The 13,972-nt window shown below is 57.4% G+C and overlaps 2 protein-coding genes across 52 annotated transcripts in view; both read left to right on the top strand.

Annotated features, from left to right (window-relative positions):
• Positions 1–13,972, top strand: part of LOC308186704 (uncharacterized protein) — a 79,857-nt gene that overhangs the window by 32,465 nt on the left and 33,420 nt on the right. For 42 of the 50 annotated variants that reach the window (XM_080608854.1, XM_080608843.1, XM_080608878.1 and 39 more), the window contains 6 exons: positions 41–142; positions 503–610; positions 1,242–1,343; positions 2,352–2,459; positions 13,014–13,115; positions 13,476–13,583. In XM_080608854.1, coding sequence (XP_080464980.1) covers positions 41–142; positions 503–610; positions 1,242–1,343; positions 2,352–2,459; positions 13,014–13,115; positions 13,476–13,583 — 630 coding nt within the window. The remainder of the gene's footprint in view (positions 1–40; positions 143–502; positions 611–1,241; positions 1,344–2,351; positions 2,460–13,013; positions 13,116–13,475; positions 13,584–13,972) is intronic. The other 8 variants (XM_080608856.1, XM_080608840.1, XM_080608859.1 and 5 more) reach the window with 6 other exon arrangements.
• Positions 6,175–9,680, top strand: LOC308186708 (uncharacterized protein). Of its 2 annotated transcripts, none has more exons than XM_080608886.1 (5): positions 6,175–6,541; positions 7,525–7,821; positions 8,187–8,528; positions 9,133–9,237; positions 9,310–9,680. In XM_080608886.1, the coding sequence occupies exons 1-5, from the start codon at positions 6,190–6,192 to the stop codon at positions 9,408–9,410; spliced, it is 1,197 nt and encodes a 398-aa protein (XP_080465012.1). In that variant the 5' UTR covers positions 6,175–6,189; the 3' UTR covers positions 9,411–9,680. The 2 variants fall into 2 exon arrangements, with proteins under 2 accessions (XP_080465012.1, XP_080465013.1); XM_080608887.1 differs by lacking the exon at positions 6,175–6,541 and adding an exon at positions 6,780–6,950.

The following is a 13,972-nucleotide window of genomic DNA, read 5'->3' as shown; positions in this document are numbered from 1 at the left end:
TTGCACTGGTGCCAAAGTTAACTTCCTACTTTCTGTTCAGGTCCTCTAACAGCGAAGGACAATGCTGAAATAAGAAAATCTTCCCCAACATCCCCTGACATCGTAGAGGATCTCATAAAGGAGTTAGACGAGGCAGCACATGGTGGGTGTATTTCACTCTGTCCGCCATAAGACTTGGGAAGCTGAGGTTCTAAATCCATGTGTGGACACACCGTAACCTGCACAGCAGGAAGGGATGGATCAGAGCGGAGACACTCAATTTCACACCTGGCAGGCACTGGTGAGCGCCAGAGAAGGCCGAGAGCCTCTGCTGCCGCTTGTGGGTCACGCCGTGTCCCAGGGGCAGCTGCTAGCCCAGCACTACCATAAGTGGTCCGAGCTGTTCCGTGCAAACATTGGTATCCAGCCAGCAGCAACTGGTGTGTGCTTGCAGCTGTGCCCAGAATATGGTTCAAGGAGGAGCAGTTCCTTGTAGTCACACTGTCCTGCTTTCTTTCTAAAGGGCTGGTTAGAGAGACTGTGCCGAAGGAGGTGCTTTGGCGAGGAAGCGGTCGCACGCTGCCACTCTCTGACAAACGAACAGGGGCAACACAGGCAACTGCCCCACCAGGTAAAGGCTGTTTCTTGGTCATCCGCTGTCACCAACCAGAACCAGCATGCGTGTGCAGGTTCTTGCCCTGGTACCCGCTCTTGCAGCTCATGTCAGCAGCCAAACCCAAGAGTGTCAGTAGGCAGCAAGTGTTGCAGAGGAAGGCAGGAGTGGCTCCCTGCGGATGGCTGTCTTCCCCGGGCTGTGACAGCATGTGAGAGCAGTGCAGCGGAGAGACGCTCACAAAGCTCTGTGGCTGTGGTTAGAGAGGGGTCACCTCCCAGCGCACCCAGTTCCCAGGGATTTTGGAACCTTGCTCTTGGGGGAACGAGGCCATGAGAAGCCCATTGAGCAGACGATGGGAAACGGGACCCCTCCTGTGAGCTGAGGCCCAGAGTGATGCCCTGACCCAGTGCAAACAGGGCACTGCCATAGAGCTACTGATGTAGGTGTCGATGTGACAGAAACTTCTCACGGGGCTTTGGTTGCAGAATTGTCTCCAGGGAGGGCTTTGCCAGATCCTCGGCTGCTTCCTGCGCTGGAGCCCAGCTGGTATCCCAGGGGTGGGAAGTCATTTCACTGACTTCACAAACTAAGCCCTGCTTCTCCAAATTGCACTGGTGCCAAAGTTAACTTCCTACTTTCTGTTCAGGTCCTCTAAGAGCAAAGGACAATGCTGAAATAAGAAAATCTTCCCCAACATCCCCTGACATCATAGAGGATCTCATAAAGGAGTTAGACGAGGCAGCACATGGTGGGTATATTTCACTCTGTCCGCCATAAGACTTGGGAAGCTGAGGTTCTAAATCCATGTGTGGACACACCGTAACCTGCACAGCAGGAAGGGATGGATCAGAGCGGAGACACTCAATTTCACACCTGGCAGGCACTGGTGAGCGCCAGAGAAGGCCGAGAGCCTCTGCTGCCGCTTGTGGGTCACGCCGTGTCCCAGGGGCAGCTGCTAGCCCAGCACTACCATAAGTGGTCCGAGCTGTTCCGTGCAAACATTGGTATCCAGCCAGCAGCAAAGGGCTTCTGCTGAACTTGTGTTCAGCTCCCGCACAGCGCTGCTTGCAGCTGGGCGAGTTCAAGGCAGGAGGCACAGCCCAAGCAGTCCTTGCTGTCTCATTTGCCGGGAGACACATGTCACTGCAGGGGAAAAGCACCCTTGGCGCTTACCTCAGTTTCAGCTGATTTAGCTGTCCAATTCTAGTTGGGTTTCAAATGACTTGGCTGTGCTTCTCCTCTTGTTTGGGGACTGTGGGCTCTTCCCTGATGCCCACGACTGTGCCCACAACATGGTTCAAGAGCTTGCGGCTCAGCCTGATGTGTGTGACTCTTGCCCTTCCCATGGGATGGAGTCAGCATGATGGGATGGACATGCTTCTCAGAAGGGCTGTTCCTGCCTCTGAACTGGATGCAGCTTTTTTCTGTCCTCTTTGAAGGCACGAATTGAGCAACATCTTGCAGTGTGCCAAAAATGCACTATGTGCGATGTGAACAAGAAGATCTCCTGCAATCTCCTGGTCTCGCAGCAGGCCAGATTTTGCTGTCTGTGCTGGTAGACTGCCAGGAGTCGAACACTTAGATTTTTCTTTGTGAATGACATGTTGTTTGGAGTAGTGAGTACCTCCCCCAGAAGCCCAGGCCGTAGCTTCTAAACTTTAGGGATGTCTTTTGAGAAGCACTACCTTTCAAAGATACCGTCCTCGAAAGGAGGAGCGGTTCCTTAGGGTCACACTGTCCTGCTTTCTTTCTAAAGGGCTGGTTAGAGAGACTGTGCCGAAGAAGGTGCTTTGGCGAGGAAGCGGTCGCACGCTGCCGCTCCCTGGCAAAAGAACAGAGCCAGTGAAGTCAACTGCCCCACCAGGTAAAGGCTGTTTCTTGGTCATCCGCTGTCACCAACCAGAACCAGCATGCGTGTGCAGGTTCTTGCCCTGGTACCCGCTCTTGCAGCTCATGTCAGCAGCCAAACCCAAGAGTGTCAGTAGGCAGCAAGTGTTGCAGAGGAAGGCAGGAGTGGCTCCCTGAGGATGGCTGTCTTCCCCGGGCTGTGACAGCATGTGAGAGCAGTGCAGCGGAGAGACGCTCACAAAGCTCTGTGGCTGTGGCTAGAGAGGGGTCACCTCCCAGCGCACCCAGTTCCCAGGGATTTTGGAACCTTGCTCTTGGGGGAACGAGGCCGTCAGAAGCCCACTGAGCAGACGATGGGAAACGGGACCCCTCCTGTGAGCTGAGGCCCAGAGTGATGCCCTGACCCAGTGCAGGTGGGGCACTGCCTCACTGGCACTCCTGGGCTCCCGAATTTTGTTCAGTTTTGTCCCTAAGGCTCCGAGTGTGCCTCGAGCAGCGAAGGTGGGCAAGCGCCTAAGACCTTTTAGAACTCCAAAGAGCTGGGGGAGCAAACCTGAGACACTGGGCCCTCAGCATTATGGCAGGGGAAACAAAGGATGGAGGGAAAACAAAGCTGAGAGGCAAAAGGGAGGCTCCAGAGTGCCTTGAGTTGCAGTGCCTTTGGCAGATTCCCCAGCTTCTGCTGAACCTCAGGAAGCATTGCGGCCTGAGGATTTTCACTTGCTCAAAGATGCTAACCAAATGAAACAGAACACTTCCTGGCAATGTCAGACCTCCGGTGAGATTACCAGTAGTGCGCAGGACACAGCAATGTCCACAATTGTTCTTGCAGGCGTGGATGGGGAGAACAATGCAAACACTGCGAAGCGCCAATATTTCCTAAGTTCCTGGATAGCAGGCACTGTGGCATTCTCGGCTCCCCTCCTGTTTTTGATAGTTGTGTGCTGCGTGCGTGCTTATCCGGCGTTGGAGGCATAAAAATCAGTGAGTTGTTGTTCCCCCGCTCCCTCTCCTCCTCTCCCCCTCCCAAATTCTTTACCGTATCTTTGTCAACATTATTATGTGGCTGCTGCCAGCCAGGAAGCAGTTGTCGTTAGCGTATTGTGAAGTGAGCAGTTAGTTTTTGACCAGACTCTTCTGAAATTTCTGCTGTCCAGTGCTTTAGGTGGCCTCTAATTCCTGGGCATTCTGTTCTGGAGCCCATTTTTCTGTTGCTGGTCTTAGCGAAGCTTGGCCCTTCCGCAGCAAGAGCAGAGCCAGGGACAGCCGTAGGCAAAGCGAGGTCAGGAAGAGAAATGCAGGAGCTGAGAGAGGGTGCCATCGGAGAGAGAAGCGCAGCAGTGCCAGTTCCCCCCCAGCACAAGGCACCCTGTTCTGGGATGCCCTGAATTGCAGGTGTCCGCCTCAGCCAAGGTGTGCCAGCTACTGGGAGCATGGGGATGAGCCCTGCCAGCTGCGGGCATTGCCTTGGAGAGGGGCAGTCGGTGTGTCACAGCCGCACCTGAGCGCTGCCAGCGTGCGTGTCCTCAGCACACACAGAGCTTGTGTGTTTAATTACACATCCCAAAGAGCGGATGGGCAGCACCTCCCCGAACAGGGAGCCGAGGCCGTCACCTTGTTGGGCCAGGGCCAGGGCCGGGCAGGGAGCTGAGTACTGGTCCTTGCAAGGCGCTCTGAAAAAGGGCAGCCGGTGGCTGTTGGGACCCGGTCGTGCTGAGCCCGGCTGTGGACCCCTGTCTCTGCGGGGGCCAGGTCTTCTTGCTGGGACAGCACGTGCAGAGCAGGCAGGTCAGGATGGCTGGCGAGGCGCTGGGGAGGAGACAAGCTGGGGCAGGATGTGGAGGGGAGCAGAGTCCCAGCCGAGGGCACAGGGCACCCTGTTTTCTGCACAGAGCACTGTGTGCCCACAGCTCACGCACAGCCGGGTGCCTGCACCCTGCTGCCTCGCACCCGCCTGGCACCGCAGCCGCAGCACGGCCTCAGCAAGTTCCTGTCTCCGCAGGCGCCTCGCCGCAGCCCAGGCAGCCCAGACTGACACCCGCAGCCGCTCCGTGAGCCCCTACAGGCAGCCTGACCACCGTGGTACGCCTGAGAGCCAGGCCCGATGCCAGCAGCCACCATCAGTGCCTGGAAGAGCGGCCCGCCTGCCACCAGCCCAGCCTCCACGGCCCCCAAGCCCGGCAGCGGATCAGTGGAAGGTGCACGACCGGCCCAGTACCCACCAGTCCTCGTGGGCACAGACGCCGCCCCCACGGCCCCCTCCACCCTCCTCCAAGGGCTGGGGCAGCCCCCCCCGGGATGCAGCCTTGGCCACACTTCCAATAAACATTGAATAATACAGCACAGCAGTCCGGGTCTTATGTACAGCAACACCCAGGAACCCACAGCAGGACTTTGTGACTGATCGAGAAGTAAGCCTGAGGGTCCTCGGTGCTGGGGGTCAGCCAGACTGTGCCCACCATGCAGGGAACGCAGGGGAAGGGAGCTGGGGAGCAGCACAGCAGGAGCAGACAGAAGGGCTGTGAGCGCGGCAGCGACCCTGCACAGCGCTCACCCGAGAACCCCCTGCTCAAACTGGCAGTGCCGCAGCCACACACAAGCGCGGGCCCTTCCTGATCCTGGGCCGAGGCCAGGCTCCCCACAGCCAGCCCTCCTCAGGTCCTGACCCTGCACGGATGGCCGATTTTGGCCAGGGCGCCCCATGCCAACGCTCCCACGGCTCAGCTCTCCTCAAGGGGTACAAGAAAAAAATCCCAGCTCATTGCCCAAGTCTCCCTTGTGCTGGGCCCCACAGCTGGATGCTCTGCTCTGGGGAGGGGGGTTTCACGAGGGCACAGCACACGGGGAGAACGGCTTTTCACTGGTGACGATAGCAAGATTGAGTGGCTGAGCAATTACAAAGACAGCTCTTCCTTTCCGTAGCATATTCTCCCCTTTTTAAAGGACAGGCTCAGCTCAGTTTTTACCAGATTGTGGTGTTTTTTATTTATTTCTTTACATCATGCAAACAGTGTGTAATATACTACTTTTTGCTGCACTACCATCCTGAGTGGAACAACAGCTATTAAGACTAGAGGTAGAAAGAGGCGACTGAGGGGAGGCCTCACGGCGGCCCTCAGCTTCCTGAGGAGGGGAGTGGAGGGGCAGGCGCTGATCTCTTCTCTCTGGGGGCCCGAGGGAACAGCACGGAGCTTCATTGCCTCAGCCCCCTCCAGTCGCTGCAGGTCACTAAGGAAGAGGTAGATCGCAGCATGCTCCACACACGCTTACTTTTGTACCAGCACGGTGCCACTGCAGGTGCCCAGCAGCCGTCTGCAAGGCGCTCTTGAGTGGAAGGGAGAGACGAGTGCCGTGGAGCAGTCCCCCGATTCTCCCATCAAAAAGTGCCCCCATTCCGAAGCCTTTGGGTACACCTGAACTCCCCTGGGGAGCCTTTATGCAACCCCACACAACAGGACTCTGCGCCTTCTCTCTCTCCAGACCCTAACCCTAATTAAGGCCCCCCCCCCCCAGATTACTAAGACCCCCCCCCCCCAAGCCATTAAGGATCCTCCCTGGGACCCCCCCAACCCCCCCCCAGGATATTAAGCCTAACCCTAATTACACCCCTAATTAAGCCTCCCAACCCAAGCCTTTGGGTAGACCTGACCTCCCTTTGGGAGCCTTTACACAGCCCCACACGCAACGGGACTCTGCGCCTTCTCTCTCTCCAAACTACCCTAAATGTAACCCTAATTACGCCCCTAATGAAGCCTCCCAGCAGCAGCCTTTGGGTAGACCTGCTGTCCCTTTCTCCTCCCCCCCCGAACCACATCTCCCAGCACCCCCCGGCGGGCCGTTCCCTCCCAGCTCCCCCCGTTTCCACCCCGTTTCGTCGCCCTGACGCCATCTCCCCGCGCCATGAAGCCTCCCCCCCGGCCCCGCCTGGTCCCGGCCCGCTTCGCCGAGGCCCCGGCGGGGAGGCCCCGGGCCGCGGCCTGGTCGCTGCGGGAGAAGCGATCGCTGCTGGCGGCGCTGCGGGCCCAGGCCGCCCTCGGCCTCCCGGAGCTCCAGGCCCGGCCGCTGCGGGAGAGCCTCCCCCGGCGGAGCGAGGCCGAGGTGGGCCCGGGGGGGGGCTTAAAATCCATGGGGGGGGCCTTAATATCCCAGGGGTTCCTTAATATCCCGGGGGGGGGCTTAATGGCCCGGGGGGGGTCCTTAATATGCTTGGGGGGGTCTCAGGGAGGGTCCTTAATGGCTTGGGGGGGGGGAGTCTTAGTAATCTGGGGGGGGGGGGGCCTTAACATCGCCAGATGGTCTCCGAGGAAGGTAACTCCTCTGGGGTCTCCTTAAACAGGGGCTGAGCTGCTGGGGGCACGGCTGGATTTGGGGTCCCACAGGTGTGACTGTCTGGGAGACCCTCAGCCTCATTCCCCCTCCCCATAACAACCCAGTGGTGAAATTGGGTGCTGGGGATTTTTCGTTATCTCACTTTGTTGAGGTCCTGCCTCGTGTCAACACACTGGTGGTGAGTGGAAACCCCTTGAGACCCAACCCCTTCCCGGCCCTCTCCTTCCCACACCTGCTCCTCCTATTTTGGGTGTGGGTCAATGGTATTTTTGTAGGGTTTGCAGCTGGGGGCAGGTAGGGAGGTGGAGACCAAACGTGTTTTCCCAGTGGCTGCTGTGGAGGAGCATCAGCGACGGGTTTTACCCTTCACCCTTAGCCTTTTCAACCCCCCTTCCCCATTTCCTATTTTCATAAATTACCAAGTTGCAGCAAAAAAAAATAAAATTGCTTGAAAGCACATTAAGGACATTTCTGCCGGCATGGCAAAGCTGCCCAGGGTGTGGAAAGGGTTTTTGCAGTCTCCTTTCTTTCATCACTTCCCGCAGCGGGACGCAACCTTGTGCTGAATCCCAAGGAGATAAAATGAGCCATAGCCCAGAGACATTTCTGCTTTACGAGGTCCCCTCTGTGCTTTATTGTATTCCTTGAAATGAAAGCCAGTTTCTTTTATTTGCGTGGAGTTAGTCCCTTCTGCCTCTGCTCCTTGCACCTCACCTCCGTCCCCCCTGCCTGTCTCCCTCTCTATCCCCCAGCCGCAGTCCCTGCCCCGACCCTCTGGGTGCTGCAGGGACAGAAGGAATATTTCTTTGGAGACGCTGTCACGCTGGTGTGCACCACTCCCCCCAGCATCACTGGGAAGCTGACGTACCAAATTTTTGGCGAGGCTGGCTGGGCAGTTTCAGGATTTAGCTCGACGAATAACTACACGTTTGAGTTCGTCCTCTCCCGAATGCAACACAGGGGGCCGCATTTCTGCAGCTATTCCCTCAAGCAAGGTCGGAAGCAGCTCATATCCCCAACCAGCGAAAAACTGGTGATCAAGATTGGAGGTGAGCTGTGTGATTTCTTTATCTTTCTCTCTGCTTTCTCCCTCCTCTCTGAGAACTATTCAGATGCCCAAACGTGGGTGTCAGCTATCGCCCCGCAATGTGACAACTCACCTGGAAATCAGGATTGGTGGGCTTTGTGGTTTAACCCAGCCCATCCCCAAAATCAGTAGGATTTCTGGGTGGAGGATTTATCTTTCTGGGACCAGCATGGTCTGGAAGGTGGCTGCCACTGGCGCTCTTCTCATGTCGTGGCAGGAAGCCTACAATCCCAAGCTTTGCTGCATGCAGTGGGAAGGCAAACAACTGGAGATCCGTTTGTGCTGTCCTTATTGCTACGTCTCCATTTATTCCTCCCCTTTTCTCAGACCACCTTCCCCAGCCCCTGCTGATGGTGGAGTCCCCGCTGGGAGAGGTGATGGCAGGAGATCTCCTGAGCATCATCTGTAAGGCCCCTGGAGACGCCACTGTACGGAGGTTTCACTTCTACAGGGATGGCCAAGAGGTCCTCCCTACGACAGAAGGCTCTGAGGACAATGCAGCAGATCACGGGGGCAATTTAAGGACTTCCATGGTCCTCCAGCTCCCACGTGCTGGTCCCCAACAGAGTGGAAACTTTACCTGCAAGTATGAGGAAAAAAAGCCTGAGAGGTGGATCCCGTCCTTCACAAGCCAAGCCGTGTCTATCAGTATAAATGCCCAAAAGAAAGGTGAGCTGGCCATCCATCCACCCACCTAACAATCTGTCAGTCCATCCACCACCAACCCACCCACCCACCCATCCACCCATCCAGTAACCAGCCCATTAAACCATCCCTCTCTCCATCTGTCCATCCGTCTGTCCCTCCCTCTCTCCATTTTTTCCTGAAACGATTCCATTCCAGTCCCTGTACGTTCCTCTCCAAACTAGCTGATTTTTGCACCGGGCAGCTGCTCTATCTATCCGATCACCATCCTTCTGTCCATGACTCAGCCCACCCAGTCTTGCACCCACCTCTCCCTCCCTCTCAGCCCTTCCATCACCCCAACCACCCCAAACAAGTATCGAGCATCCCTCTGTCCACCTTTATGGCTCAGCAGCCTCTCCTTGGCCTCCCGAGCCATTGTTCCCAAATTTCTCAGTGCCTCCTGCAGAGCCAAGCAAGCGGGGAAAGTCTTTGGGTGTTCAGCACTCAGGACCTGAGCAGAATGCCTGGAGACGGAGGGGTGGGGAAAGGGAAAGAGAGATGGTGGCGGAACGATGCTCACAGCCTTCCCTCCGTCAGCACGCATGAACTGTGTCTACATCTCCTAACCTGTCCCACCCTCTTGCAGGGAAGAGCTGCTTCCTTCTTCTACGGCTCCTGGTTGTGGGCGGCTGCTTCCTCACCATCAACAGCCTCATCCTCCTCTTCTTCTGGGCCCGGGGGAGAACCAAAGGTACACCCTGAGCTGAGGGGGGAATCGCCCCACCTTTGGGCTCCCCACCACCCACCTCGCTCCTTCCCGCAGACGCCTCGTTCCTGTCTGGAGCCAGCCCTGCCGGGATCTCCCAGCTGCACGCCAGATCCCCACACACCCTTCAGGAGGAGAATAAGTATGAGGAACACTAATGAGAGGAAGATGCTGTGGGCGATTCCACCCCCTAAAGACCGCTCCCTGCTGAAGACGCATCCCAAAAGACTGGTGTGCAGCCAAACGGGTGCTCACCTGTGGGAAAACAAAGCAAGGAACGGTTCCTGGGAGGATGAAAGAAGTAGAAAGGGGTCGTTTCACGTGGTAGAGGGGAGGGAGGAGACATGGACGTTGTCGGGAAGGGTGATTGTGAAAGAGAAAATGAAGAAAGACCAGAAATAAAAATGGAAATTGTGAGGAAAAAGAAAGGAGTGAGAAAGGGTGAGAAATGAAATGGAGAGACAAACAGTGTGAGTGAAAAATGAGAGCATGGACAGAGGCTGAGACAGAGTGAGAGAGGGATGGGGAAGAAAAGGGATGCCAGGAGCATCGAGGAGGGCACGACGGTGGGAAGAGCAGGTTGGAGAGGTGAAGGAGAAGAAAAAAGGTGGAAGGAGAGCCCCCAAATCAGAACAAGCCCTTGTGCGGGTCATTAACTGGATGGCCACCGCTGTCACCTCGCCTGGTTGTCCCGGTGTGTTAGGGATGTTAGGGCATCCAGGGAGGGGTGGGAGAGCCGCTGCAGGTGGGGTGGGTGGCTGGGGGCTCTGGTGTTTGGGCTTTTGGAGGGGAATGTCCCATAGCCCATATACGTGGGAGCTGTGGGGCTGCAACAGGAGGATGCTGGAAATGCAGAGACTGGGAACGTGTGAAAATGTGGAGGTGGCATTTGAGCCCCTGGGGGTGGCGTACAGGGAACTGGGGGGATATTGGGGTGGGACGTTAAGGAGTGAGTGGTGGATATTTGGGGCATGTGCGGGGCTATGGGATATGGCATGCCACCAGCACTGGATATGAGGGGAATGCAGGGATGTGGGGAAGCTGCGTGATCAATACGGGAACCTGAGCTGATGGGGGCGCGCTGGGAAATCTGGCTATGGATGGCACTAAGGACAGGGGGCTTTGGGGATACGGCAGGCTGCTGGGGAGGGATATGGGGGCAGGAAGGAGATGGCGACCCTGCCGATGGGATACAGAGCGACTTTGGGGCAGTATGAGGCTGTGAGATATGAGGATAGCGGAACCGCTCTCTCCTGTCCTCCGCGGCCTTATCTCCACCTCGCAGCCTTCCTTCCCCTCCAGCCTCTTTCTGCCATGCCCTCAGCCCCCGGCAGCCAGCAGTGGATGAGAAAGAATCGATAGAGGGGAGGGAGCGTGCTGCCGGGCCATGAGGTCCCAACGCTGCTCCGTGACACCGGGAGGGCTGCGAGGTCACAATACCTCTCGGTGATGCAGTGCTGGGCCGTGACATCCCGACACCCCATTGTGACGCGGGGCCAGCCCACAGGCACTGCTCCGCACCGGTCCTGACAGCAGCAGTAGCTGCAGCTGCAGCGGCGGTGGTGGAAGCATGGTGCGAGTGTGGGGAGCCACGGCCCCTGCCTGCGTCCTCTTCCTCCTGCTGGTGGCCCTGTGTGCCCGGGGTGCCCAGGCTGCGCCATGGCGACCACCGGGAGCAGGTGGGTGGGCAGGGCCGGGGCCAACACCAAACCCTGGGCGGCATGGTGCTGCGCGGCACGCGTATGGATGGAGGGGACGGGGACGGGATGGCAGCAGGGCCGGGCGGGCACCGCGGGCAGGGGGCAGGCAGGAGGCAGAAGCCCCGCAGGGTGGCACGGTGGGGCCGTGGCTGCTGCGGGGTTGTTTCCTGCCGGGGGGGCCGGGAGCGGCGCTGGGGCCGAGAAGCCCGGGTCTGAGCCCCTGTGGGGCTGAGGCCGCTGGCCCCTCTTGGGAAATTTCCACCTGCATCTTTGTCCCGTGACATTGCCTCAGCCCCCTCAGTCACTGCAGGGTGCTGGGGAAGAGGGAGAGCACAGCATGCCATGGCAACGTCTCTCATCTCTGCTTGATTTTAGATGATGACGGTGTTGCTTCTCCATATCCAGCTTCTCAGCTGGATCATGGTTTGGAGCCTCAGGAGGATCCCCGAGGTACGTTGCGAGTGTGCTTCCTTGAAGGAAGATGGCTAATGGGCTGTAATAGTTTATTCGGGGTCTTCCAAGCGCGTTTGTGCCGTGAGGGGGCTTGCACAAATGAGCCCTGAATATTTCTTCACTTGGAGAGATGCCACCCCTGCCCCTCTCCACAGAGAGGGAAGAACCCAGGCTTTTCTTCCTGTTTGGGCCATGTCATTACCTGAGCCCCAGCCAGTGCCTCCCGGTCACTGAGGAAGAGGCAGGCCCCAAGAGGCAATGGAAGCTCCCCTCACCTGTGTCTGATCCCACTTGTGCCCACAGGCAGTACTGGTCAAGTGCCTCCATGGAATCCTGCTCCTGAGCCTGCCAGTATGGGTCCCACAGGTGGTAAGTTGTCCGTGTTCATTTCCTTGCTGTTTGTTAAGGGTTTGTTGAGCTAGCTCAGCAAGGGTTCAGCTGCTCACTGGCCAGGGGGCTTCTCCATGACAAACATGGATGATCATTTTTCCCGGGGTCTGCACGCTCCCCCTGCAGTGGGGTCTTCCTTTGTGTCCAGCAGAGATCTTCCCGTAAGAAACACCTGAGGGGCCACATCTTTGGCGGCGTGGTCCCTGCGGGGTGTTGCGCACAGCCTGGAGAGAGGATTTGGGAAGAGGCCAAGAGGGAGCCTCCAGCTCAGCAGGCCCCTTTGCGGCTTTGGAAATCCTGGCTCGTGTCTGGGTCCCACATCCTTGCCTGAGCCCCCTCCAGTCGCTGCAGGTCACTAAGGAAGAGGTAGATCACACCATGCACGGGGAATGTTTCTCTTCTGTGCTTGATTGCAGCAGTTCTCGTAGGCTCTGGCTACTCGACACCTCAGCCTGATGTGGACCACGAGCCTCAGGTTAATCTGCCAGGTAAGTCAGCGGAAGGCAGGAGCATCTAGGTGCTGCAGAGCCAGCAGGCACCTTGCGCTTGAGTTGAGACCTGGGGTGGGCACGGGGAGGGCCCTTCTCCGGGCAGCTCCACGCACGCTTAGTTTGTACCAGCACCGTGCCACTGCAGGCACCCAGCAACTGTTTGCAAGATGCTCTGGAGTGGCAGGGAGAGACGAGTGCCGTGGAGCAGTCCCCTCTTTGAACCGCATTCTCTGTCACTCTGGTCAGAAGGAGTATGTTGGCGTAGTTCACAGGAGGGACTCCACTTGTGTTTACAGATGGGACCGAAGGCGAAGGTGATCCAGGCTCCCAGATGGGTTCCAGGACTGAAGCTCTGGGAGATGGCCTGGGTAAGTTGTGGCTTTTGACTTCCTTTGAGAGCTGCCAGCTCAAAGCCCAAACGTCAGCCAGGCATCTCTGCAGGTGGGAGGGTATAGACCGGCACGTGTGTGTGCCCTGTCAAGGCACGAGCCCTGGTATGCTCTCCTACTGAGCTATTGATGTAGATGGCGCTGGGACAGAAACTTCTCACGGGGCTTTGGTTGCAGAAGTGTCCCCAGGGAGGGCTTTGCCAGACCCTCGGCTGCTTCCTGCGCTGGAGCCCAGCTGGTATCCCAGGGGTGGGAAGTCATTTCACTGACTTCACAAACGAAGCCCTGGTCCTCCAAATTGCACTGGTGCCAAAGTTAACTTCCTACTTTCTGTTCAGGTCCTCTAAGAGCAAAGGACAATGCTGAAATAAGAAAATCTTCCCCAACATCCTCTGACATCGTAGAGGAGATCATAAAGGAGTTAGAGGAGGCAGCACCTGGTGGGTATATTTCACTCTGTCCGCCATAAGACTTGGGAAGCTGAGGTTCTAAATCCATGTGTGGACACACCGTAACCTGCACAGCAGGAAGGGATGGATCAGAGCGGAGACACTCAATTTCACACCTGGCAGGCACTGGTGAGCGCCAGAGAAGGCCGAGAGCCTCTGCTGCCGCTTGTGGGTCACGCCGTGTCCCAGGGGCAGCTGCTAGCCCAGCACTACCATAAGTGGTCCGAGCTGTTCCGTGCAAACATTGGTATCCAGCCAGCAGCAACTGGTGTGTGCTTGCAGCTGTGCCCAGAATATGGTTCAAGGAGGAGCAGTTCCTTGTAGTCACACTGTCCTGCTTTCTTTCTAAAGAGCTGGTTAGAGAGACTGTGCCGAAGAAGGTGCTTTGGCGAGGAAGCGGTCGCACGCTGCCGCTCCCTGGCAAAAGAACAGAGCCAGTGAAGTCAACTGCCCCACCAGGTAAAGGCTGTTTCTTGGTCATCCGCTGTCACCAACCAGAACCAGCATGCGTGTGCAGGTTCTTGCCCTGGTACCCGCTCTTGCAGCTCATGTCAGCAGCCAAACCCAAGAGTGTCAGTAGGCAGCAAGTGTTGCAGAGGAAGGCAGGAGTGGCTCCCTGAGGATGGCTGTCTTCCCCGGGCTGTGACAGCATGTGAGAGCAGTGCAGCGGAGAGACGCTCACAAAGCTCTGTGGCTGTGGCTAGAGAGGGGTCACCTCCCAGCGCACCCAGTTCCCAGGGATTTTGGAACCTTGCTCTTGGGGGAACGAGGCCATGAGAAGCCCATTGAGCAGACGATGGGAAACGGGACCCCTCCTATGAGCTGAGGCCCAGAGTGATGCCCTGACC

The sequence above is a fragment of the Anser brachyrhynchus genome (genome assembly GCF_964034855.1).
Source record: "Anser brachyrhynchus genome assembly, contig: SCAFFOLD_219, whole genome shotgun sequence".
Lineage (NCBI taxonomy): Eukaryota > Metazoa > Chordata > Aves > Anseriformes > Anatidae > Anser > Anser brachyrhynchus.
The sequence above is the reverse complement of the archived record's forward strand: the minus strand, read 5'-3'. Positions and strand labels throughout refer to the sequence as shown.

Excerpts from the sequence above, each read along its gene's own strand:
- LOC308186708 (XM_080608886.1), top strand. The coding sequence starts at position 6,190 with ATGAAGCCTCCCAGCAGCAGCCTTTGGGTAGACCTGCTGTCCCTTTCT. Across the intron at positions 6,542-7,524 it reads CCCGGCGGAGCGAGGCCGAG|CCGCAGTCCCTGCCCCGACC; the intron begins GTGGGCCCGGGG and ends TCTATCCCCCAG. Across the intron at positions 8,529-9,132 it reads TATAAATGCCCAAAAGAAAG|GGAAGAGCTGCTTCCTTCTT; the intron begins GTGAGCTGGCCA and ends ACCCTCTTGCAG.